This window comes from Semicossyphus pulcher, unplaced genomic scaffold (genome assembly GCF_022749685.1).
Source record: "Semicossyphus pulcher isolate SPU_LCO1_2020_fin unplaced genomic scaffold, fSemPul1.0.p SCAF_1, whole genome shotgun sequence".
In the NCBI taxonomy this organism is placed as follows: Eukaryota; Metazoa; Chordata; class Actinopteri; order Labriformes; family Labridae; genus Semicossyphus; species Semicossyphus pulcher.
Window position 1 is genome coordinate 28223261 of NW_027211603.1, and position 21713 is coordinate 28244973.

Consider the following 21713-nt stretch of genomic DNA (forward strand, 5'->3'; position numbering starts at 1 on the left):
AGCACTTCTCCAATTTGATAGTGGGGCTGTTATTAGATGAAGAGGCTTGTTCTTAATAAAAGCATCATGTGATTTGGCTTCACTGCTCTTCAAGTCGGAGGCTGGGTCGGCTCGAGTAGCAGCCGCGGACTGCAGGAAGTGTTCATTGTGTTAAGACACACTTTGGGAATCATCTCAGGATTATGAAAGCAAAAACCAGATCAAGTGAATTTCCACACATGCTCGGACAAAGGTCAGCAGCCATACTGTACAGGCAGCGCCACGCATACGTGAAGTAGGTCACTCTCACACTAAAGATAACAGGCTGGATCGCTCAGGCTGGTGGGGCTGCAGGATGACACCATGTGAAATGTGGAGTAGACCTAGAAACAGTTGTTGTTTTGGAGCCTGTCAGTGTGATCCTACAGACTAAACAAGGCTTAATGAAGAGAGGCACATGTCTCTGCCATATTAGAGCCCTGTTAGCCCTGAGCCATGCCCCTAACCCCTGTCTTTGCACTCCCAGCTACTGTCATGGCTCGCTGTGTCCCACCCTGCACAGCTCCACGCTGCAGACCGAGTCCCCTGGGCCACAGTCATTGAACAGGAGGCCCAGATCAATAGCCCTGGATGTGCAAACACAGGGAAGTCCCCCAGCCCCCTCCGGACGCAATCTCACAGCACACGTCAATACTCATCATCCTCAGTCATCTACCGCCACGCCAGGGAAACTGAGATGAGGGCAGGATCGCGGCTACCAGGGCGACCTAACCCCTTTCCACCTCAAACAGACACCCTAACTCTGAGTCTCCATGGGAAACCCTCATCAAACTGTTATCTACAAAAATAAACACAGAGTAAACAGCCACGCCCATCCGCCATTTAAACAGAATACATGAACATACATGGAAAATCACTATAGCAACCCCGGGCAATAAAACAAGTGTTACAAAACGTCACTGTGCTCTCAGTGCGAGCTCTGCCAGAGGAGGCTTCACCCACATTCCTGTACACCAGTAACAGGACCTCACAATAACAGGAGAGCCCCTCTCATCCCACAGGTACTCTTAACATCTCATTCCCGCACTAATCTTTTTTAGCCAAATTGCTGCCTGTCAAAACAGTGCAGCGAGGGAAATCTTTTAAACAGCAGCAGTAATTTAATCACAATCAAGGCCTCCAGCAGAAAACCGGATCGCAGCCTGCAGATAAATGACAAGTAGCCTGAATAGAGGATACACACTTACACTTTCACATTTAGTACATTAAAGGGCTGTTAAGACTAATCAGGATGGCACGTTTGTCTTCATCTGAAATGTAGCGTGTAAAGTCAGTGAGCTGAGGTAGATGAAGAGACAGCTATTTGTGTTGTACATCTTTCTGCAAGGAGGCTTATTCCTTATTAAATGTACAGTAGGAGCCCCGTGCCTTTAGTGTAAGTCCATCTGCGATGTCGCCTCACGCTCTCAAAGAAAGCGAATCTGCTTCCTCTCAGCATGCCTGTAAAAACGAGCATTGCGGGGGGGCAGCAATCTCTAATCCAAATCAAATAATTGAGGCCTTGATCCCACAGCGGGACTCCAGGAATCATTCATAGCTCCTCTTACCCGCGGGGAGGGGGTGATGGGTCAGGGGGCCGGTGTGCTGGGAGGTGGGCTGAGCGGATGGCGTCCTTTATCTGGTAACTACTGTAAAAGATCTCATGGTGAGCTGCCCATACGCTACCGCCAACAAAGGCTCTGGCTAATCGGGTTTCCATGTGCGAGAAGAGGGAAGTAAATCTCACTGCCACTTGGGAGCATATGGTGGAGCTCCTACTTACAAACCCATCCAGTACGGATCCTCTGCTCTCATTAAGAATTACTATGAAGCATAAGAGAGGTCACATATCACATGAGAGCAGCCCGGCAGCAGAAAACAGGACCCTGGGGCATGCCTGCCTCCGAGCGTCCGGTCTTGTTTATAGCATGGAGAGATTTCTGGCTTTTGAGGGAGCAGACAAAGTGGCAGGGACAAGGGGCTAAACGTCCAGGGGCCGAACGTGTCGCTACCTGCCCCGGCCTCAGCGGTGCTGCACCTCTAAAGAGGCTACTGAAAAGTAGGCCTCCAGGCAAGACCACCCCTCCCTCCATTAATCACTCCAATTACAAAGCTGAAAAAGAGAAACAGAGGAAAAAAAGACAGAGAGGGGGGGGCATGGAAAGAAAGACAGAAGGAAAATAGGCAGGCAGACACACAAGACAAACTTACACACTTATCAACACACTTTTTCAGCCTGTCCAATCTCACACCCAGAGAGCGAAACAGAGAGAGCACACACTGTAACCAAGAAGAAAGACCTCCGTCTGGAAGAAAGGGGAGGATCTGCATATTTAGTTCTTGGATAAACATGTCTGTTGGTGACCAGCAAGTCTGGTTTGCCAAATAAACTGACTGCATTTGTTCAGCTCCGGCCCTTTCACCAAGACACCACATTCCACAGGCAGAGGCCCCCTCCCCCATTACACTAGCTGGCCCCTTTCGCTGCCTCACATAAATGCAACGTTTATAGGCTGGTGTGGCCAGAAGTTCACACTCATTGGTTCAAAGACCCTTTCACAGGCAGAGCAAACATTTTAGTGAATCACATCTGTGCCACCACATACAGTACTCCACCAGTTAACCCTTTCCTGCAGGGCTTCAGGCCCATTAGAAGCTAGACCTCTGAGGCTACAGTACCAGACTAAACTATGCACAGACTTTCACGGGCCCCCCTCTGCACCCCTTCACTTATAATTTGATTTGAAGCTATTATTTTCGCGCTGTGAAGTGTACAGTGACTTTAAGTTGTCTTCAATATGCTAATCGTCTTACAAAGACACATTCATATCTCTAAAAGAATTGTACAATAAAACCACATTTTTTGGGGCCTCTTGTAATCAAGGCCGCTTTAAACAAGAAGCTATAAAGCTGCATTCAGGTCAAAGCTGCTATTAGCCGTTTCTTCTGGGTTGAAAGCTTTGGTTAAAAATACCTAGCATATCTCACATCTTTCAAAGAGCTAGCATCCACTTCACCCCCATGCTAATGGCAGCTGGAGACATCACACAGACCTGATAGGCCTTTATATTCGTTCTCATTACACTGACAGCACTGGGAACTTGATACATTCACAATCAACAAAAAACCTTCACCACCATTAGGACACATCACATCTAATTACATATGAAATGACAGAGGTCACAACGCCTGCAGTCAGATGGGTAAATGCCTTCTTTGTGTGGCGTATGGCGGTGGGTATGGAGGTACCAGGGGAGGCTGGAAACCAGTCACATAATTCTCAGGATTTCCTCCATCAGAGGAGTCACTGTTATGACTATCTCTCTGAATCTGCAGTATCAAATGTTCAAACCATAAGCGCAATTCACAGCTTTCCGTGGAGTCTAATCGATAGGGAGCGATTTCTCTGTTCGGAGCCAGAGGTATCTGTTTCCTCTCAGCTAGCGTTAAGTGTGCAGGGGCATTCCACCTCTGACAGGCCAGTGCCCCCCAGGGACGCGGGCTGGGATGGTGCGGCCCGTCACGCATCTGGAGCTCATCTCCAGGGTCCGGCGAGCCACTACATCTCTACTGGACACGGCAAAGACAGCGAAGAGAGCGACCAAATCATAGCAAAATCAAGTTAATGTGGGAATCATTGAACCAATATGGAAGAAAACACTTCGAGTGAGTCATTACTGGGAAGTCATTGAAACCTTACGCAACAGAATTAGCAGGGCACAAATTTAGCACCAGTGACCATCCAAATGCTCATCTAGATTTGCTTTACTTAGCAGCCCAAAAAAACAAGAGTAATCTTCAAAGTTGCAGGTAATGTTTAAACAATTACTAGCCACCTTAGTTATTAGTAAGCAGCAATCAAGTTCACTGATATAGATCCAAAAAACTAATATTTCATTAATCTTATATTGTTCATTTAAACTTTGTAACTTGACAGTGCAGTTGTATGTGCAAAGTAAATATTATGGGCCATGGTTAATTAGTACTATACATGATGTTTGGATCACGCAGGCAGCTAATGGTAGCTAATTAGCAAAGGAAATAAGCTCTTCTAATTCTTTACACCGGAGTATAAGCCTCCTATATTTGACCACTGGCCCTGAGGAGTGTATTAACCATCCATATGTCCACCAGATATCACCGTCGGTATTTTCCTGGTGGCTACGTTAGCTTCACCTGACAGGCCACTTAAAACAAAGCTGCAACTTCGAAAATGTTGATGGGTCAGTTTTAAATACTGAAAGAGATCAGCCGCAGCTTCACCTTATATTGTGCAATCCCCGTTGGTGGAAACATGCCGCCTCACAGGCTCTGACGTGGTGCTTTTTTCAGTGGAAACTACTCGGAAACAATGTGGTGCCACATTTGCTTTGGCGGTTTCATACATATTCTTAATGGCGATTAATCATTAACATCCTAAGCTATATAAAAGTATAACCTAGTATTAGCCTACCAAACCAAGTATAGAAACACAGATCATGTTACATAGTCCGGCAGCCATCTCACTGCATGAGCGTGTTTGGAGGAAATTATGTTTGGCAGGTAAATTATTATGTTTAGTCAAACTAGATATTTCAATTGTTGACATCCTCGAGATAGAGAAGCCACTTAAATGCAGTCCATAAACAGACATCACAGAGGTCCGGTGCATGCGATCAGATTAGATAAAACTGTAATGATTCTCATGGGGAAATTGGCCGGTTGCAGCAGCAGGGAATATGATACAGATAAGGGAGCAAACAGAATGTACAGAATGTAATAGAGCAGCAGCAAACGCACATACTGAGAATAGTACAACCAATAAATGCAAAGACATACTGAGTTTCCAATGACAGATTTACAGGTAAGCAGGTGTTTGCACAGTGCGTGGCTCACAGTCAGTCACCTATATTTAATTCAGCTCCTATGGTGCACAGCTAGCGGATATGTTATTACAGCTACAACCAACTCTGATGGCTCTCTTAAGCGCATGCAGCTCTGTTTAGTGATCTAAATGTCCTTCACATATTTAGATGTATTCTCACTCATGTAAAGTGCACATGCATTTCTTAACGTGTGATTTTAAAGGTTAGTTAATTATGAACAACTGTCTCAAATGCATTAGATTTAGTTTTAATTTCACTCTATCAATCATTAAGTTAATGTCGCTAACACTTCTCTCAAACAAAAGATCTGACCACACGTCCTCCCGCCGCTGAAAGAGCTTCCTCAGGTTTTCTAATCACATTTATTTAGGGCAGGAAAACCTGAGATGTCTTTGTTTGACCAGATGGCGGGCTAATCAAGGCTGACTCCGCTGGGGGTTGGGGCATCCCAAATCTGCCACAATCATTATTGAGCCATGCTCCCCATTAATATGCTGATGTTTGTAAGGAAAGAGCTCACGATCTTATAAACAAAGTATAAACCGCAGACCTAGAGGATCAAACTCTGACGGGGGGAGGCTCCGTAGCATTGCTGCTGTCACATAATAAAGTGCAGAGGAAACATTCGACACTTCAGGCTCCATCACAAGGAAGGAAACCAAACAATGGAGCAATGTTTCTAACAGCTTCCTCAAGCTGCAACATATAGTTCTTATAATAACCTACATGCACCGGAGCCCCCCATGTTAATAATTCAATTTTCTGTGCCACTCTTTAATCATTTACTAACGTGGCTTTTGAAATTATTGACTGCAGTTCACATGGTCCATAGTACTATTCAGCATGTGATTGTCTATTAACCAGATCAGCTACAGGTCAGAACATGATGGGTTTTTTAATCCTTGCAGATGGGGAATTCAAAAATGTTTGTGCTGCTGACGCCTGAACAATAAAAGGATCATGTTATCATTGCAAATCAAGGGTACAGCCTGAGGTAGTTCTTGCATGTTTATAACATGCAGCAACATGCTGCATTGAATCATTTCAGCCCTGGAAATATGACTGTAATCTGTCCGTTTGTTCAGCTTGTTTAATTTCTTTGTGCACATTTTATACTTTTTGTAATCAAGAAAAGTGCTTAAATCTGCAAAAAAGGATATCATATTGTTTAACATACCTCTGCTCTCCAATCTGCTGTGTCAATGAAGCCCTATATGACAAACAGGACTTTGCTCATGCTAGAGAGAATAATGTTTCCCCCTATATTAAGCTATACGCTTGCACAACATCTAGGATTCCTCGTTTGTGGCTTTCGCAGACACACTGGTGACTGTTTCTTTTTTGTGATGACAATGATTCAGGAAGTGAGCGGCTCAGGAGGATGCACCGCCCTGCATGTAGAATGTAAATGTTGGAAGCCGAGCTGTGAACACATTGCTTTTAGTGTAATGTGACGTTTCCTGGGCTGCAGCCAAGAGCTCTTTTTTCTTCCTTCCTCCTCCGCCGGTAGCTCCCTCTTACAAGCACACGATTACGCTCAGCTTGTGTTTGAAGACTTGGCAGACAAACAACCTGGCCGCATGCTACTATAAACTACATGGGATTTTGGCAGACAGCGCGATGACTGTGCAGACTGAAAAGCAGGCTGGCTGGAGTGAAAGGAAAGCCTCCTCTGCATTGCTTTGTGGAAGGTCCCAGCCAGCTGCTGTGTTTACCCAAGGGCCTTGACACAGTGGCCCAGTTAGCACCTCCAGGCCCCTGACACCAGCCTGGAGCTCAGCCAACGCAGCAGCAGCAGAAGACAGCCAAGAAACCCACTAACAATAGACGACTCTCACTCTTCACCTCCACACCTCCTCACTGAGTGGCCTTTCTACAAGGAGCAACACAGAGGCCAGAAACCATTATCTTTTGTCTCCGACTGCAATCCAACTGTTGGAGAAGGCTGTGGCTGCAGCAAAGACATTCTCACCAACGTCTCTTATATAACACAGCAACTTTTGTAACCACTTTCATCTTTGGATAGGGACGTTTTTTATTTGATTGATATCAGCAACATAAAAGCCACTTGTGTCCAATCTGCACTTAAAATGCTAGAGCCTCCAAATAAATCACTTAGACAAAAAGTCAGAAATCTTAGCATCTTCACCAAGAGGATCTCTTTATCTATTAGGAAACATCACTCTTTATCTACCTCATCAAAAGTCTACATTATTTGCTAAGGAGGGACAGCCAAAGGCGGATTATCCTGCAGGTCAACCTCCTGTTTCAATATGCTCAGCAGGTGAAATTTACCAACTTCCACCAAAAGCATCAACACAGTTAATAAAGGCCTTTTCTTAAATTTCATCACAGTACTCAGACAAAGAACTTTATCTTTTACACTGCCGGTTCAAGGCGGGATTATTACGCCCCTTTATTTTGCCTTGTCCTTAATGTAAAACGTGCGGTGGCGGAAGGTTGGGGCCAAGTCGGTTCTGCCTCTGAGCCAGAATCGGAGGTAGTAACAGAGGCATAACAGAGGCAAAACAGTGTCGGTGTAAATGGCGGAGCTAGCAGGGCACCGCGTGTATGTGAAGCTTGTGAAGCCTTTTAATTTCGTAACACTGGAGCGCAATGTGAAGACACACACTGGGGCGGCTTCATGCCGGCGTTACTTGATTCAATGTAAAATAGCAAAGACGTGAAGATGCTGTGTCAGAACCGCTCTGTTTGTAACTGTGTAAAGCACTTTGAATTGCTCTATGTATGAATGGTGCTTTCTAAATAAACTTGCCTAAAAAGGGCTTAAATGAAGCTGTTGTAAAATGTGAACATTACAACTATACAAATCCTTGTAAAGGCCTGAGACAGTAAAGTTACCTGCAATCAGTGTGTCGTACCTCCATTCCTTTGTTGATACCAACTGAAATGTGTCAGTGAGTATTGAGAAAAGTCAACTAACAAAAGCTGAAGCTTGAAACAATTACAGACAATTTATGTTTAGACACAGTTCTTGGTTTCAGTGTTGTATTTTTGAGGATTTACACGTCTTTCACAAGATCAAAGAGAAGTTTAAAAAAGAGTACAGTTTAGTTTCAGTCCCAGAATGCAGGTATTACACTGACATTAAAAGACTTGGAAAGTTACCACGCTCAAATCAGAAGAGATGACATCACACCTTTAAATACTAAAACATTTGTTTATCAAATCATTTAAGAAGCTGGTGAAACTCAGGAACAGGTTTAGCGCGACACGTCTTCATGCTGGAAGTCTCAGCTGGGATGTGTTTTACATTTTATATGGCTCATTAAATTCCCTTTTAAATACAAAGTGCATGCTGAGTGTGGATCATGTGAGCAGCGGTGCAAAGACAGACTGAAAGTTAAATACACAGTATATAAGAGATCACACACGGTACAAGGACAACAGGACCTCACATTCTGTGCCAAGGGTCACTGCAGCACGCAGTGTGAACAGTAGTCTGTACACATGTGTACTTTATATGTCACTATATGCAGCCAGCCTATATAAAACCCAAGGAGACTTTGCTCAACAGTGTCATATGACCTTGGCTCTATTTCACTGCAGCTGCCAAAGGGTGGACGTCTTTGTTTCATTTGGCTATTCCCCGTGCTGTGTTTGCCTTCATTAAAGAGCAGGTGTTGAGATATGCTGAGTGGGAGTGGTTGTAAGGGACGAATGGAGCCACGAATGGTGTGGGGAGGGGGCTTGTGGTTTCACTACCAACTGATCAAATTACAGCAGGCATCAGTAGCTCAGTTTCCATAAGAAGCAAGGAAGTCAATCCTCCAGGGTCGATTTGGGAAGAAAAAAAAGTGTGACAGCTCTAATGGACGTTCACCATTTGCATGTAAATGTGAGAACTTTTGCCTTTCAATTCAATCAAATGGACACAAGCAGAGTGGGCCTCAGCGGCGATGCGCATGAGGGGTCATCCAAAAAGTGATTTGCATGATGTTGCAGGAGCGATGACTTCAGTTGAAAGGCAGACACCTCTGACACAAAGGAGAGAAGACCTTGTGCTCAGGTAGCCACACTTAGCAAAGCGACATGAAATGGTCTGTTGAGAAAAGCAAAACAAACGTCCTCCTTATGCTAAACCGCCTGCCTCGCTGCGAGTGAAGAGGGGTCTAAATGGGAGCATAAAATAGGGGCGTGTCCTTTAAATTATATCCTCAATATATCCCCCTACTTACTGAATCTTAATATCACAATACAGTGAACTTTAACCCCTGTACTGTGACAGGATTGTACCACTTAGTGTTCGTCCAGTACAAAGCCCAATAGTATGGATAGCTTCTAAAGGGCACAACTTTACGCAAACATGTCAGCAATGCAAATCTCTAGAGCAAACAGATAATGACACCACAGAGGAAATGAGCATTTCACCATCATAACAGCTCTTTCTCTGCAAATGGTAAAGACACAAAGCTTATTTTGAAACACAGTTTGCATTTTAAAAAAGAGTTAGGCCCCAGTTTTTTCCACCCATGGCATCTGTGTGGCTTATATGTCACCCATATTAACAGTGTGGGGTGAAAATGTAAGTGTTATTGTTAATCATTCCTCATTTTGATGGACCCCCTCATGGATTAAGCTCTTTGTATCCATGAATGAATTACCAGACGCGCAGTCTTGATTCAGTGGTTTTATGTGCGTGGATGGCAGAGTCATCATGACAGACTAGACACTGCCAATTACCCCCGTGTTTGACTAGGCCCTGCTGTGTCCGAGGTGTGGGGACTGGACCCTCCACGGGAAGTCTCCTCCCGTCTGCCAGCAGCAGATGTGCCCTTTGGGACTCAGACAAATAAAAAAAGTGTTTCTGCCTGCACCAGCGAGCCCTCCCATCCAGCTCCTCCCATTCAGGCCCTTTGGCTTTTTTCTTTTACAGCCCCTGCGACACTGAGTGAAATGAATTGAAAGATCACCAATCAGGGCCCTGACTATGACACGGACAAGCACCCACCCACCCCCACCAAGCCCCCCCCCCCCCCCCCCCCCCCCCCCCCCCCCCCCCAGCCCCCCCCCCCCCCCCCCAGCCCCCCCCCGTCTCTTGTTGGAGCCCCCGGTGGGAATGTTCACTGTTTGAAGAGTTAACTCTTTAATTCCGTCTGGAATGTTTCCTCTGGGTGGGGCAGTGTAGTGTGCTGAACCAGACCACTAACCCTTCCACTGCATCTCCTCCCCCTCTCCCTCCCCCCTTCATCTCCCTACTAAATTCAATACCTCTATTTCTGGGCAGGGGGAATCGTCCACACTTGGCTGTTAAGAGCAGGTCAGCACAAAATGAGACTTGAGCCTGTGCCAGCACGATTACACCTTGACTACAGCGCACTAATCCAGTAAATCTGAAAAACTCCACTGGCATGTGAAAAATGTCCCACCCACACTCACATTTTAGGGTCTTTAATAGATGTTTGCCATCCACACCGACGTACCAAAAACCGCTGGGAAATTGTTAAAATCTGGCAGCAGTGTACAGATCCCGATACAGAGGTTACGATTCAATATGTCCCATTACATTCTGATACGCAAAGGGACATAAAGTGACTTATGTTTCTGTAGGGAAACTGTCCGACTATACAGACCACACTAACATATGCATTTAAATTTAGTAAAAACGGAAACCTCACATCTTTAAAAGGCAATTACAAAAGTAGAATCTCCCTGTGACATTCAAACAGCTTAGCAAAACCTTTAGTGCGACTTTAGCAACAGAATACAGAGTTTCTGAGAGATGTGGATTAATACAGTTAACACTAGGGGCGGGACAAAGTATCATTATATCGCCATCCTGACTCGTGCAATAGAAGTATCGATAAGGCTGGCGCCAAATATCGATATTTTAATTTACAAATATTTCACTGTGATTTTGACTCACCGCCCCACTGCTTCAAGACTCCTCGCGGTGACGCTTATGATGTGAATGAGGGTAACAGGAACAGAAATTCTTGGCCAAAGAAGTTAATCAGATATCGTGTTGTATCATTGCATGATATGTCAATTATCTCAGAATCGCTGTTATTGTTAGCGTGGCCACATATCGCGTATCATGACTTACCCTGTAGTAGTAAACAAAAAAAACATTACATCCCAATACTGACGTGTATTTATATTTTCTTACACCCCAAACTGCGACACTACTGTGTGATAATGAGGATTTTGCAGATTAACATTTGGTGTAATGCCAAAGGTGTCAAATGCTTAGTGGGGATTAGAGGCCACACCTTTTAAACTGCTGTAGCATAATGTGCTCACAGGCTAAGCTATGTGGAGAGATATTGTGATAATGAATGTTAAAAAAATGTAGGACTCCTTGTTCTAAGTATTACTTAGTTGGCTCTTTAATGTCTTTATTGATAGTAGGACAGTGGATAGTGTTGGAAACACACTGGGACGAGGGTGGGAGTTGACCCCGGGGCCGCTGCAGCAAGGACTGTAGCCTGTATTCATGCCCGCCGATTTAACGCCGTTATGTTACTTTTTTTAAATACAATGGAAAATTTAAATTAAGTTACATGTTCCACTATTACCTATCCACCAACTCTCTGGAAACTGGAAGTGAAGAATATAATTACACAGACTAATTGTGCAGTTATTCCCTTATTTGTCTCCATACTGACGCAAAGCACAGTCATAACAGTCGTGCTACATGAAGCACAGAGCAGCATCAATCAGAAAAATGCCAATAAGAAAGGGAATCCAGAGCTAAAAGCCCAGCCGCCTCCATCCAACCCAACCAGCCATGGTTGGCTTTTAATGAGGCAGAGCAGCGTTCACACAGCACTGAACTACAAACATAAACTGAAAAATATCACAGCAACGCACCATATCAATGAATGTGTAAACACTGCACCGTACGTTAGGCTGTTAAACAAAGGCTGGACTTCAAAACCCTTCTTGTGAAGAGTTCAGCACTTAGAAGAGTGTTAAATAATAAAGTCCTTTTCTCAAGCAGATCACTAAAGACACATTAATTGAAGCATTTGAAAACCTGATTGTCACACAATTAACAATAAAATGTAAACATTTTAATCTTTTAAGCAAACAGTAAAAGAACACACCAGGTTTAAAATGTAAAACATGAAACAGCACTTTAAAAGAAAAGGCAGGTCAGCCAAAATGTTGATGGGAATTCCTCCTCAATGAGATTAAACCGAAGCTTAAATTGGACACCGTTAATCGGCCCTAATCTATTGTGTTGTAGCTAAGGGGACAATTTGGGAAATTAGGTTAAGCATTTAGTGTTCTGGCAATTCATCACAAAGGCCAATAGTAATATGATTTTGTAGTCATGAAGTCATCCAGACGACAGAGGACATGGAGGGGAATTGATTCACATTCACAAGATGAAACGATGAAGAACAATTGTAAAGACTGAATCCAGGAGGGGGTTCAAGTTTTTTCTTACCAATCACAAGAGATGAAAGAATCCACCTGAATGTTATATTAGTCAACACTAATGTGGAGCCTTGCCAACACACATCCTTCACAATCAGAGAGCTGATATATAGAACAGCCTTTATAGCAACGTCTATATTGTAGCAGTAACTAGTGTTGTTATAACTCCTGCTTGGTTCAGGTGCACAGCTTTACACTAAGGGGGCCATTAGGGACCCGGGCCCGGATCCGAGTACACTTGACCCCAAAGTCCGGTTCAATGTGTACCGTACTCGAGCATGGGTCGTTGATCCGTTCCCGGGTCCACTTGAAAAGGTGGTCTCGAATACAGTTCATGTGTACTCAGGTATGGTACGCATCAGGTGTGAAAGCTAACCTTAGAAAACCACAGAAGTGGACTGCTTTTTATAATGTCTCCTCCGAAATCAGCGTATGCACGCAGCACCGCCGATCTCATCCTCTGAACCGCACAGCCAGGGCTGATGCCGTAGGAATGTAGGTGAGAGGGTCGTCCTGGAGATTTTCTCCCAAAGCAATGTGCTAAACAAGAACTGATGTCCTGCCTTGTTGTACAGATAACTTAGATTCTTAATGCTGGGTAAGGTCTGAACATGTAGTTATATTGATATGAATGTCTGGTTGTGAGTGTTTCAATGTTCAAACAGGTCTAACACGTTAAAGTCAAGCCTCTTGTTGTGAACGTGCTCAGCAACATGTTTTAATGGCCGTCAGCCTCCCTCATTATTTCTAATCTGAATGACCTCCATTTGCAGGCGGTTTGAACAAACTGGGGTCAGACGGTAATTCCATCCTTATTACATCAGCATTACAGGAAGTCCAGTGAACGGAATAAGACTAAGTACACCATTTGAAACCCACTGATAGTTATGGCATGTCCGACATCAATGTAACATTAAGAAAGTAGAAACCAGGTCAGGTTGGCGTGTGCAGCGTGCGCACCAGGCACTGAGGCCTCCTGGCTCCCACTGAGACACCGCTGACACACGTGGCGATAGTATTGTACGTTTCTCACACATCCAGCGGCTTCCCAACAACCCTGCAGCGATCGCCTGACAGACCAGCCAAGAGCTGTTCCACATTCCTCTGTCAAAATGAGTCCAACTTGAGTCCATTTGCTGAATACAATGTCCTCCTCATCTATCATAAATGAACCATAAACGAGGCCAAACATTCCTGCCTCTAAAAGCTCACACACAATCCTTATTGATCTCTGCGCTGCTGCAGCCATGCAGCTCCCCACTTCCTGGCTGATGTGTTGCTGGGGCGACAGTTAAATTATGCAACAGCGCTGGCTCAACAGACAGGCTTCAGTGCCTGAGCAGCAGCAGAAGACGGGATCAAGGGTGGCAAAAGCAGGCTGGGATCAGCGGCAACAGATGTCCGATCACCCCCAGAAAACAGATTTGGACTTCTGTGATCTGCTTGCCCTGGTTGGCTAACGCTTTTCCTGAGTCAAATATATCCCGCTCTGCTTTTGCAACGCTTTATTTCTGGAATAATTACACAACAACAATGTGCAGCTAATCCAGGTTTGGAGCATTTGCAGAATAAATCTCTGTTGTGGCTAAAATGTCAATCTACAAATCCAATCAGGCTGCAGGGGGTAATTACACAGACTCTTGTAACTGAACCAGCTAAAAACATTACATTAAACATTTATAATAAAGTCTTATCCTGACTGCCAGACACAATGAAGGAGACAACCTAATTGTGTAATGAGAATAATCCTTTATATAATTTTCTTCATTAAATGTTGGTTTATCGCTACACAAGAGCACCAACAACCAGAGACACCACTGCTATAGCCTAAAATAACACAAACGACTGCTGTATACTACCCAGCAGATACGATTGCTTTCATTTTCAGGTTACACCCTTTGTAACACATGAACAAATAAATACAAAGAATGAATCCCAGTAAACTATTTTTATTATCTAGTTTGCCTGTCGGCTAAATGAACACATCTCTCTCTCTCACGCAGCAGACGTTAACTTTAAACGTGAAACTGTTGAATTCAGCGTTTAAAACTTCTAATTCCTATGTCTATGTTTGTTTTGTAGAGAAGGAGTACTCTGCGCACAATTCGGCTGCTGTTAAAAATGTTGTGAACAACGAACACTAAAGGAATCCTAACCGTAAAATAGCTAACGTTAGCGGCAGCTCGGCTCGCACTCCCTCCGTACGTACTCTGCTGAAACACCAGGGAAACACGTGAAACTGCTCTTTCAGTGTAGCTCTGACTAACGCCACACTTTTTGCTATGGTTGTTTGGGGTCTTCACTTGATAAACAACCCGAATCTTCACCGTTCAAAACAGTAGTTGCAGGTAGAAGCCATAGTACATCCAAGATGGCAGCAAAGATCTGAGGAGCAGGGAAGAATAACTCATGTCTCCTGAATCAAGGGGCCAATGTATTATGGGGTTGGATTAGTGCACTGACCGGCGTACTGGCCCGATCCTGCAGTTTAGGTTGTATCAGAGGCGTTTCTAAAAGTGATATTGGTGTCACAACCCAATAAGGAAGCCTTAACATGTGGGCATCCATCTGTCAGCTTGAGGCCTGGTTTGATGGCTGTGAAACACTCCTTAAACGTCTTCATCAGCTCTCTTCTATGACGTGCAGCCCTGTCATCTCTCCTCCTCTGTGATCACAGCAAATGTGGACAAGCTCTGCTGACTGCCTCCACTGTGTCTCAGGAACAAACATTAAACTTGTAAATCCAAAGAACAAAAGCCCCTGCACTCACACACCACCTGTGACACACCACGAAATATCACTCACTATCAACACACCATTCAGCTGATGCAGCTGAAGCAGCTGAAGCAACGTCACCAGTGGTGGGACATAAGACACAATTTGTGTTCTGCGAACATGATTAAAACTCCATTAATCACAGGGGGATTATCACAAGGAACCGAGGGGTCTGTGGACATGTGTGTGTGTGTGTGTGTGTGTGTGTGTGAGCAGAAGGGGTTGGGGGGGTGGATTACAGGGGTCATGCAGCCTCTGTCCCACTGCGGCGGAGGCCATAGAACTGAGGCCAGCCTGCTGCCCGCCCCTGCTCTCTCTCACCACGCGTCGCCTTTGTCCATCCCCTTGTTTGACAATTATTTACTCTGCCGTTTAGGACAGGGCTGAGGTCACCACACATACATCACTGACATGAAAACACTGGTTACCCGTGCCTGTCCACCCCCATCTGACCTGTATGGGCCCTTAGCACTCATATACACTGAAAACACGGAGGATTACAGTACTACGAGGCGGACCAAGCAAATAGTTGTCAGTCAAGTGTTGCTGCTGGGCGAGGCTTTGATATATAACAGAACATTACTTTGTTACGACATGTATATGTATGTCCTGGTTGTCTGTTCTCATTCTGCAGTATGTGACTCACGTTACACCCATCTTATCACAGAACATACTGTCATCTCGATCTATGCTTGAAAAGATGATTAACAAATGGACATATTACTAGGGCTGTCCCCTGGCTCATCGCTGCTAACTTATTCCTGCTAGCTGCTAACTGCTCGCTAACTAACTACCTAGTGAAGAATGAGACGTCATGATGCCATAACATTAAACTCGGACTTTCCTCGGCAAAAGATATTCTTGGACGAGTAATCTAAGTTATTATACAACTAATTGTTGCCATTAAAGATATACATTTAAATCACCCAAGTGTATGTTTTGTGAGCCATTAGAAAATAAGAGCTGTAGCTGTTTAAGTATTTATTCACTGTACTATATTAAAGAGATACAAATGTACAGATTTAGTCAGAATGACGTCTAAAATATACATTTTACAAGCAGTCACACAAAAAGGGGCCACATGTTAACGACAATGCTAACGGCAAAAGCAGTATTGATTCTGAATGTGTCGAAAAACAAGCTAGGAGACTAAATTCTGTCTGGCTTCTGTCCTATGAACAGTAGTTTGGACACAGCAGGTTTCTTTAGGCTGTTTCAGGTAGTTTTAGCCTTCCTGTTAGCTGCTAACTACCGAACTGGCTAGCTAACAGACTAGTTAAATGGTTAGTTTTAAAAGTGGGGATGTACGAGGTAGTGATCATTAGTGAGTCTACAACGTACAGCAGAAAACAGTCGGCCCGGCCCCTGTGCCGAGTAACAACACGGAAGCTACGCTATGAACCGCTGTACACAGGCTCAGGAGAAATACGTACTCTAGCCACTTTAAAAGTCCATAAGTTAAAAAAACCCCGGCCCTCTCCTTCAGTTTATGACGTAAATGTAATTGTTTGAAAATATTAATTTTGCAACTGCACACATGAAGCGCCTTTTAATGACAATGCTAATGGTGACAGCTGTAAAAGCATCTCTCAGAACTTGCTGACTACAGTAACTAAACTACGCATGGAAACATAAGATAAGATACGGTAACATAGAACTTTATTAATCCCAAGGGACATTATAGTGGCAGATAGCTCCAAACATGCGTCCCTGTGTGGAGTTTGAGGGTTTTTTTCCTGCTCCTAACTGACCAATGAAAACTTGTCCGCTGAGAATCTTTTGGTTTGGTCGACTATTCAAGTTAGCCCTAATTCTCAATCCTTTTTGTCTCTCTGTTGGCTGCTCTGGACAAAATCAGCAACCAAATACTTTCCGCCACAGCTCAAGAGCATGTCAGTATCTGTGTCAGAGACTGCTTTGAGTAAGAGCCTTTACCAAGTAGGATGGGCTAAAGGAAATGTAAATGTTAATGTAAATGGCCCTCTGTATATTTGTCTCTTTTAGCTCGCCATCTAATCTCCCTTCTGTCAGTGCTTTTAGGAGATAATAAATGTCCCCTCATTATTACAGAGGTCGGTATTTGTGGTATCCGGCTCGTCTCTGGCCTCTGGAAGACAATGACATCAAAAAAAAAACACAGATCCCCTGCCTCCACTCACTGTACCCCTCCCCCTACAGCGGTGCAACCTGAAACTGCCTGAAGAGATGAGCCGTCATTAAATACTGCAGAGCTGACATAATGACAGGAAAGATAAAAGAGAGGAAACAAAAAAAGGCCAGACCAATTCTCGTCCCATAATGCCTCCCCCAACCCCCAGGCCCAGCCCGCCCCTCCTAATAAAAGACACCAGGCCACAGATAGGGCACTGGTCAGCTACAACTTTGCTGCTGTGATCTTCTGTTCTGACAACGCTCACACAAAGCCAGGGCCACCTCGCACAATAATACTACTCCACTGTTTCTGACACCTCTGCAAACAATGCAGTGAAACTCCAGCAGTGTTCACATCAAACAGAGACAAGTTTTTAATCATCTCAAGAGGTAATAATAATTAGAAATACGACCACTGCTCCTCCTCCTCTTATCTTTATGTTTCAGCCTTCCCTAAATTTGGAAATGTGGTCCACCATTCATGGAAGCACCATTCAAAGACATTGGTCTTTAAATAGACAGTAATAAAATCCAGACACATGATAGTCCAGCACCCTCAGCCCACTGATCAAGCTCAGATATGTCCTCTGTCACTGCCCACTCTTGTGCAACGAGGGCTTTTTATATCGCTCGCAGGCTGCTGAGCTCTCTGTAACTTGCCATTTCCCAAGCTGCGATGCTAAACCACATGTAGCTCGGCTCGACTCCCAGTTGGCATTCCAGCGTCCTGTAACACCGTGCTGAGGCAATATTTACCTTCAAGGGAAAGTGCACTTGGCACACAGCCGAAACTCTTGGGATGGCGGGGGTGTGACGGCGGGTTGTACTACATCTAACCTTCCCACCCACCCAAAATCCTCATGCTGACCCGGCCAACCACCCACAGTCTCACAGCGGCAGCCCTGCCCCGCCTGACTCCGCTACCTGGAGCCGAGCCAAACCAGAGCCTGAGCCAAGCGCCAAGAGGGACAGGGAACAAGAGACACACACACACACACACACAGAGTGAGAGAAGCAGTGAGTGTGAACACATTGCGCCCCAATCTGGCTCGCTGCCAGGACTCACTTAGGAGGATTTTTAGCCACAAAAGCCAATCAGCGGTCAGCCATCCACAGAGATTTGAAGTGTCTCACAAAGATACAGCTGGAGAGGTTTGTCCAACAGTCAAGATTAAGCAGTCACTCACAGCAGGGGGCTGTACTGAGATATCAAACACAACACTCAACAGGAGAGGGTGGACTGTGAAGGGCCTTTCTCCCTCGGGTCACAATGAGCAAGTGTTATTCTTGAGCTCTGTGCTGAGTCACTACATTTAAGCGAGGATAGGAACATTTTTACGACTGATAAGGACTGCAGGTTGATGTAATTAAGGAAACAAGTAATCCTGGTTTTATACACCTGGCAGGAATACGGTTTTGGCTCGAGGGGAAATGTTTGAAAGACATAGCTGCAAAAAGACAGAAAGAGGAATTAATCTAATAAGGAGCAGAGGCAGGGGACTAACCTGTCTGAAGTGATCATCAAAGCCCCAGTCGGCTTGTCCGTTAGGAGAGGTAGCAGAGTGAGGCCCAGCCGGAGAGAGACCTTCGTCGGGTTCCTGCTTCACCCTGATAGGTGGGGATGCAACCCTCTGGGGGGCCGATGCAGAGTAACTGCCGTACGGACGTGCCGGGATGCGGGAGGCGCTCTGCTGCAAAGCGAGGGTCTGCTTGCGGAGGAACTCCAGACCGCTGGCACTTCCCTCATCCTCATCACTGCCCTCGTCCCCCTCCATCATCTCATTATCGTCGTCATCATCCCCAGAATCCCGGCCTCTGTCCTCGTCATCCTCTCTTTCCGAGTCCACACTGCTCTGATTGGACATCCGGGGAGGTAGCCCGACACACGGGTGCCCTACAGGCAGGCCTTTGCCCATGAAGCTGGCCCCGGAGGCTCGCGCTGCCGCCAGGATGGCCTGCTGGGCAGCAACTTGCTGAGCATACATGATGTGGGCCTCTCGCAGCTTCCTCTCCTTGCGCTCCATTTCCAGTCGGGCCTGCTGCTGGCGCTGGAGCTGCTCCATTACTGCCTCCAGCTTCATCCCCCCTGTAGAGGTGCTCTGAGGAAAGGCCACACCAGGCTCCTGAGACATGCTGGGCTGTGAGAGGAGCAGAAAGTGTCACAAATATCCTACTACATACTGAAATTAAATCACCTGCGTGTAAGACATGAGTAAGATCTTGCATCCCCCCCAAAATAATCAAAGCTACAATGCAAACCAGTGAGTCAAACTGAACACTGACACACACAAAAATATAGAAGTTAGTCATGAAGTAAAAACGTGCGCTCACATTAGTCAATACTTGACTCAGGGACTGAGAACATTTTGGAACCGTCAGCATCACAATAATGAATATGACTGATATTTGCTGATGTAATAAACACTGTGTATAAATTCGTAAACTCCTTGTGGCTTTAGCTCTCAACTTTCAGGACTACATCTTCACCTCAGCATGTGTAAAAGCAGAAACAATGTAGCAGGAAAGTTTAGCAACACTGTAACCAAAGAGATACAATAGGGATGCCCAATATTATCGGCACGTTATCCGTATCCGTCTATTATGGCTTGAAAATGACATATCGGCATCAGCAGATATGACATTTTTCTGATATTTTCCGCCAATAAAACAATGCTTGTATTATGCCTAAATGCTCGATGATTCCTTAAAAAAGCTTAACAAATTTTACAGTTTTATTTGAAAGAAAATGTTACAAACAAATAAATATGGCATTTTGTACATAACCTAAGTACTTTTCTTAAATCGCCCAGTGAATGTGTACATTTTAAAAGCACTGTATTATGTTATTTCTGCATCTGCCAGTGGCCCACTATAAGAGTAGACATATCAATTCCACTACAGGGGAGACTTGATGTTCTCTGCAATAAGGTGGAAAAAACCATGGGCCTAATAAATATCAGTATCGAAATCGGCAATCAGCAAAAAGGGTTGGAAAAAATCGGCATATTGGATATCGGCAAAGAAATCCAATATTGTGCATCCCTACAATGTAACGTTTAATAGACATAGATATAGGTAGACACCCACACAGATATCATAGCCAAATGTTAAATCAAAAATCCCTACAGCAATGATTAAATCAGTTTTAATTGTTAACATTAAATATTACTTGACTTCTTGTCGTCGTACACGTAGCCTACAGTGGTTTCTCATTACGCAATATATTACACTTTGTATTAAAGCAAGGGCTGAATAATGGGCCCCAACTACTGCGTTTTTGTAAAGACAGTAAAACGGTCATTGGTATTGCTAGTTGTAGTGTTCAAACTAGTTAACCCGAGAATGAGACAAACTGCTTCTAAACAGCCTTCAGCACAAACTTTAGTGTTAAAGGAAAAAGAGGATAAGTTGACCTTTAGTCACCTTAGACTAAAAAATAAGTTTAACTGTACAAATATGTGCACCTTTTCCGCATTTAGCGAGCTGCCACATCCTCAAAATACGTGGATAACGAAAGCGTGAAAGGTTGCTGTTTAAACAAGATAAACTACACAACTAACAGTATGCATTTAGCTAAAGACGAATTACAGTTGACTTAAGACTGTAAAATAAGTAAAAAGTCACCTACCATAGAGGTCAAATTAACTCTGAGAGTTTTTCTTCTTTTCTTATGGAAAGTGTAGCGTGAACGTAATGCTCGCGTGCTCTTTCCGTAAATAAAACGCGGTCAGACTGCGATGTTTTAGCTCGTTACAGATCACAGACATGAAGAGGGACGCCAATCAGGACCACGACTCACCATTTGTGCCTTACTGCTGCCTGAATTGTCCACCATCCCTCCTTCCTTGGCTTTATCCTCCTTCTTCTTCCCTCGTTTCTGGCACTCGTTCAAACACTTGTAAACACACACACGCGCGCGCGCACGAGGGCAGAAATACTGTGCATGCACGTTCGATTCACTCCGACTGATCCGCCGCCAGCAGAAAGGCGCTGTAATCGCTCTTCAGGGCGACCTTTCTAAATGTGGCAGTGTTTCTGTCTTTCTTTCCCCACTGATTTTCCTGATTTTCTTCTTTAATAGAGAGGGGGACGCCTGGAAAATGGCCAGATCTCATATCTCGCAGAGCGCTGAGGTAACTCCCTTCAGTCGTTTTTTTCCTCCCCTTCAATTGACACCCCCCGCATGGCGCACAACAGCATTTAGGCCCGCCCAGCCACAGCAACAAGTCTCACAGCCTTTTAGTTTCATGACACTCTTATTAAGTAGTTTTACCTGTAATTTAGTCCATTCTTTATCAATATACATTTCTTAATTACTATATTATATTAATTAAAGGGCTAGGAGACTAAATGTGTATGGCGGCGTCTAAGCTTCTACGCCACATAATCTCAATAAAAAGATTAAAGCCAAAGTGCTTTTCACAGCTTTCAAATCATGGAATGTCAAAGAAATTTATCAACACAATCTACTGACTTGTAATCATACATTAATTGTTT

General features: G+C 44.5%; 1 protein-coding gene across 1 annotated transcript in view; it reads right to left on the minus strand.

Moving 5' to 3' along the window:
* LOC138593447 (AT-rich interactive domain-containing protein 3B-like) overlaps positions 1 to 21355 on the minus strand; it is a 53263-nt gene extending 31908 nt beyond the window's left edge. Inside the window, exons 1-2 of the mRNA XM_069664460.1 lie at positions 21016 to 21355; positions 18722 to 19354 (exon numbers count right to left, since the gene is read on the minus strand). Coding sequence (XP_069520561.1) covers positions 18722 to 19354; positions 21016 to 21051 — 669 coding nt within the window. The 5' untranslated portion in view covers positions 21052 to 21355. The remainder of the gene's footprint in view (positions 1 to 18721; positions 19355 to 21015) is intronic.
* Between the last annotated feature and the right edge of the window lie 358 nt (positions 21356 to 21713).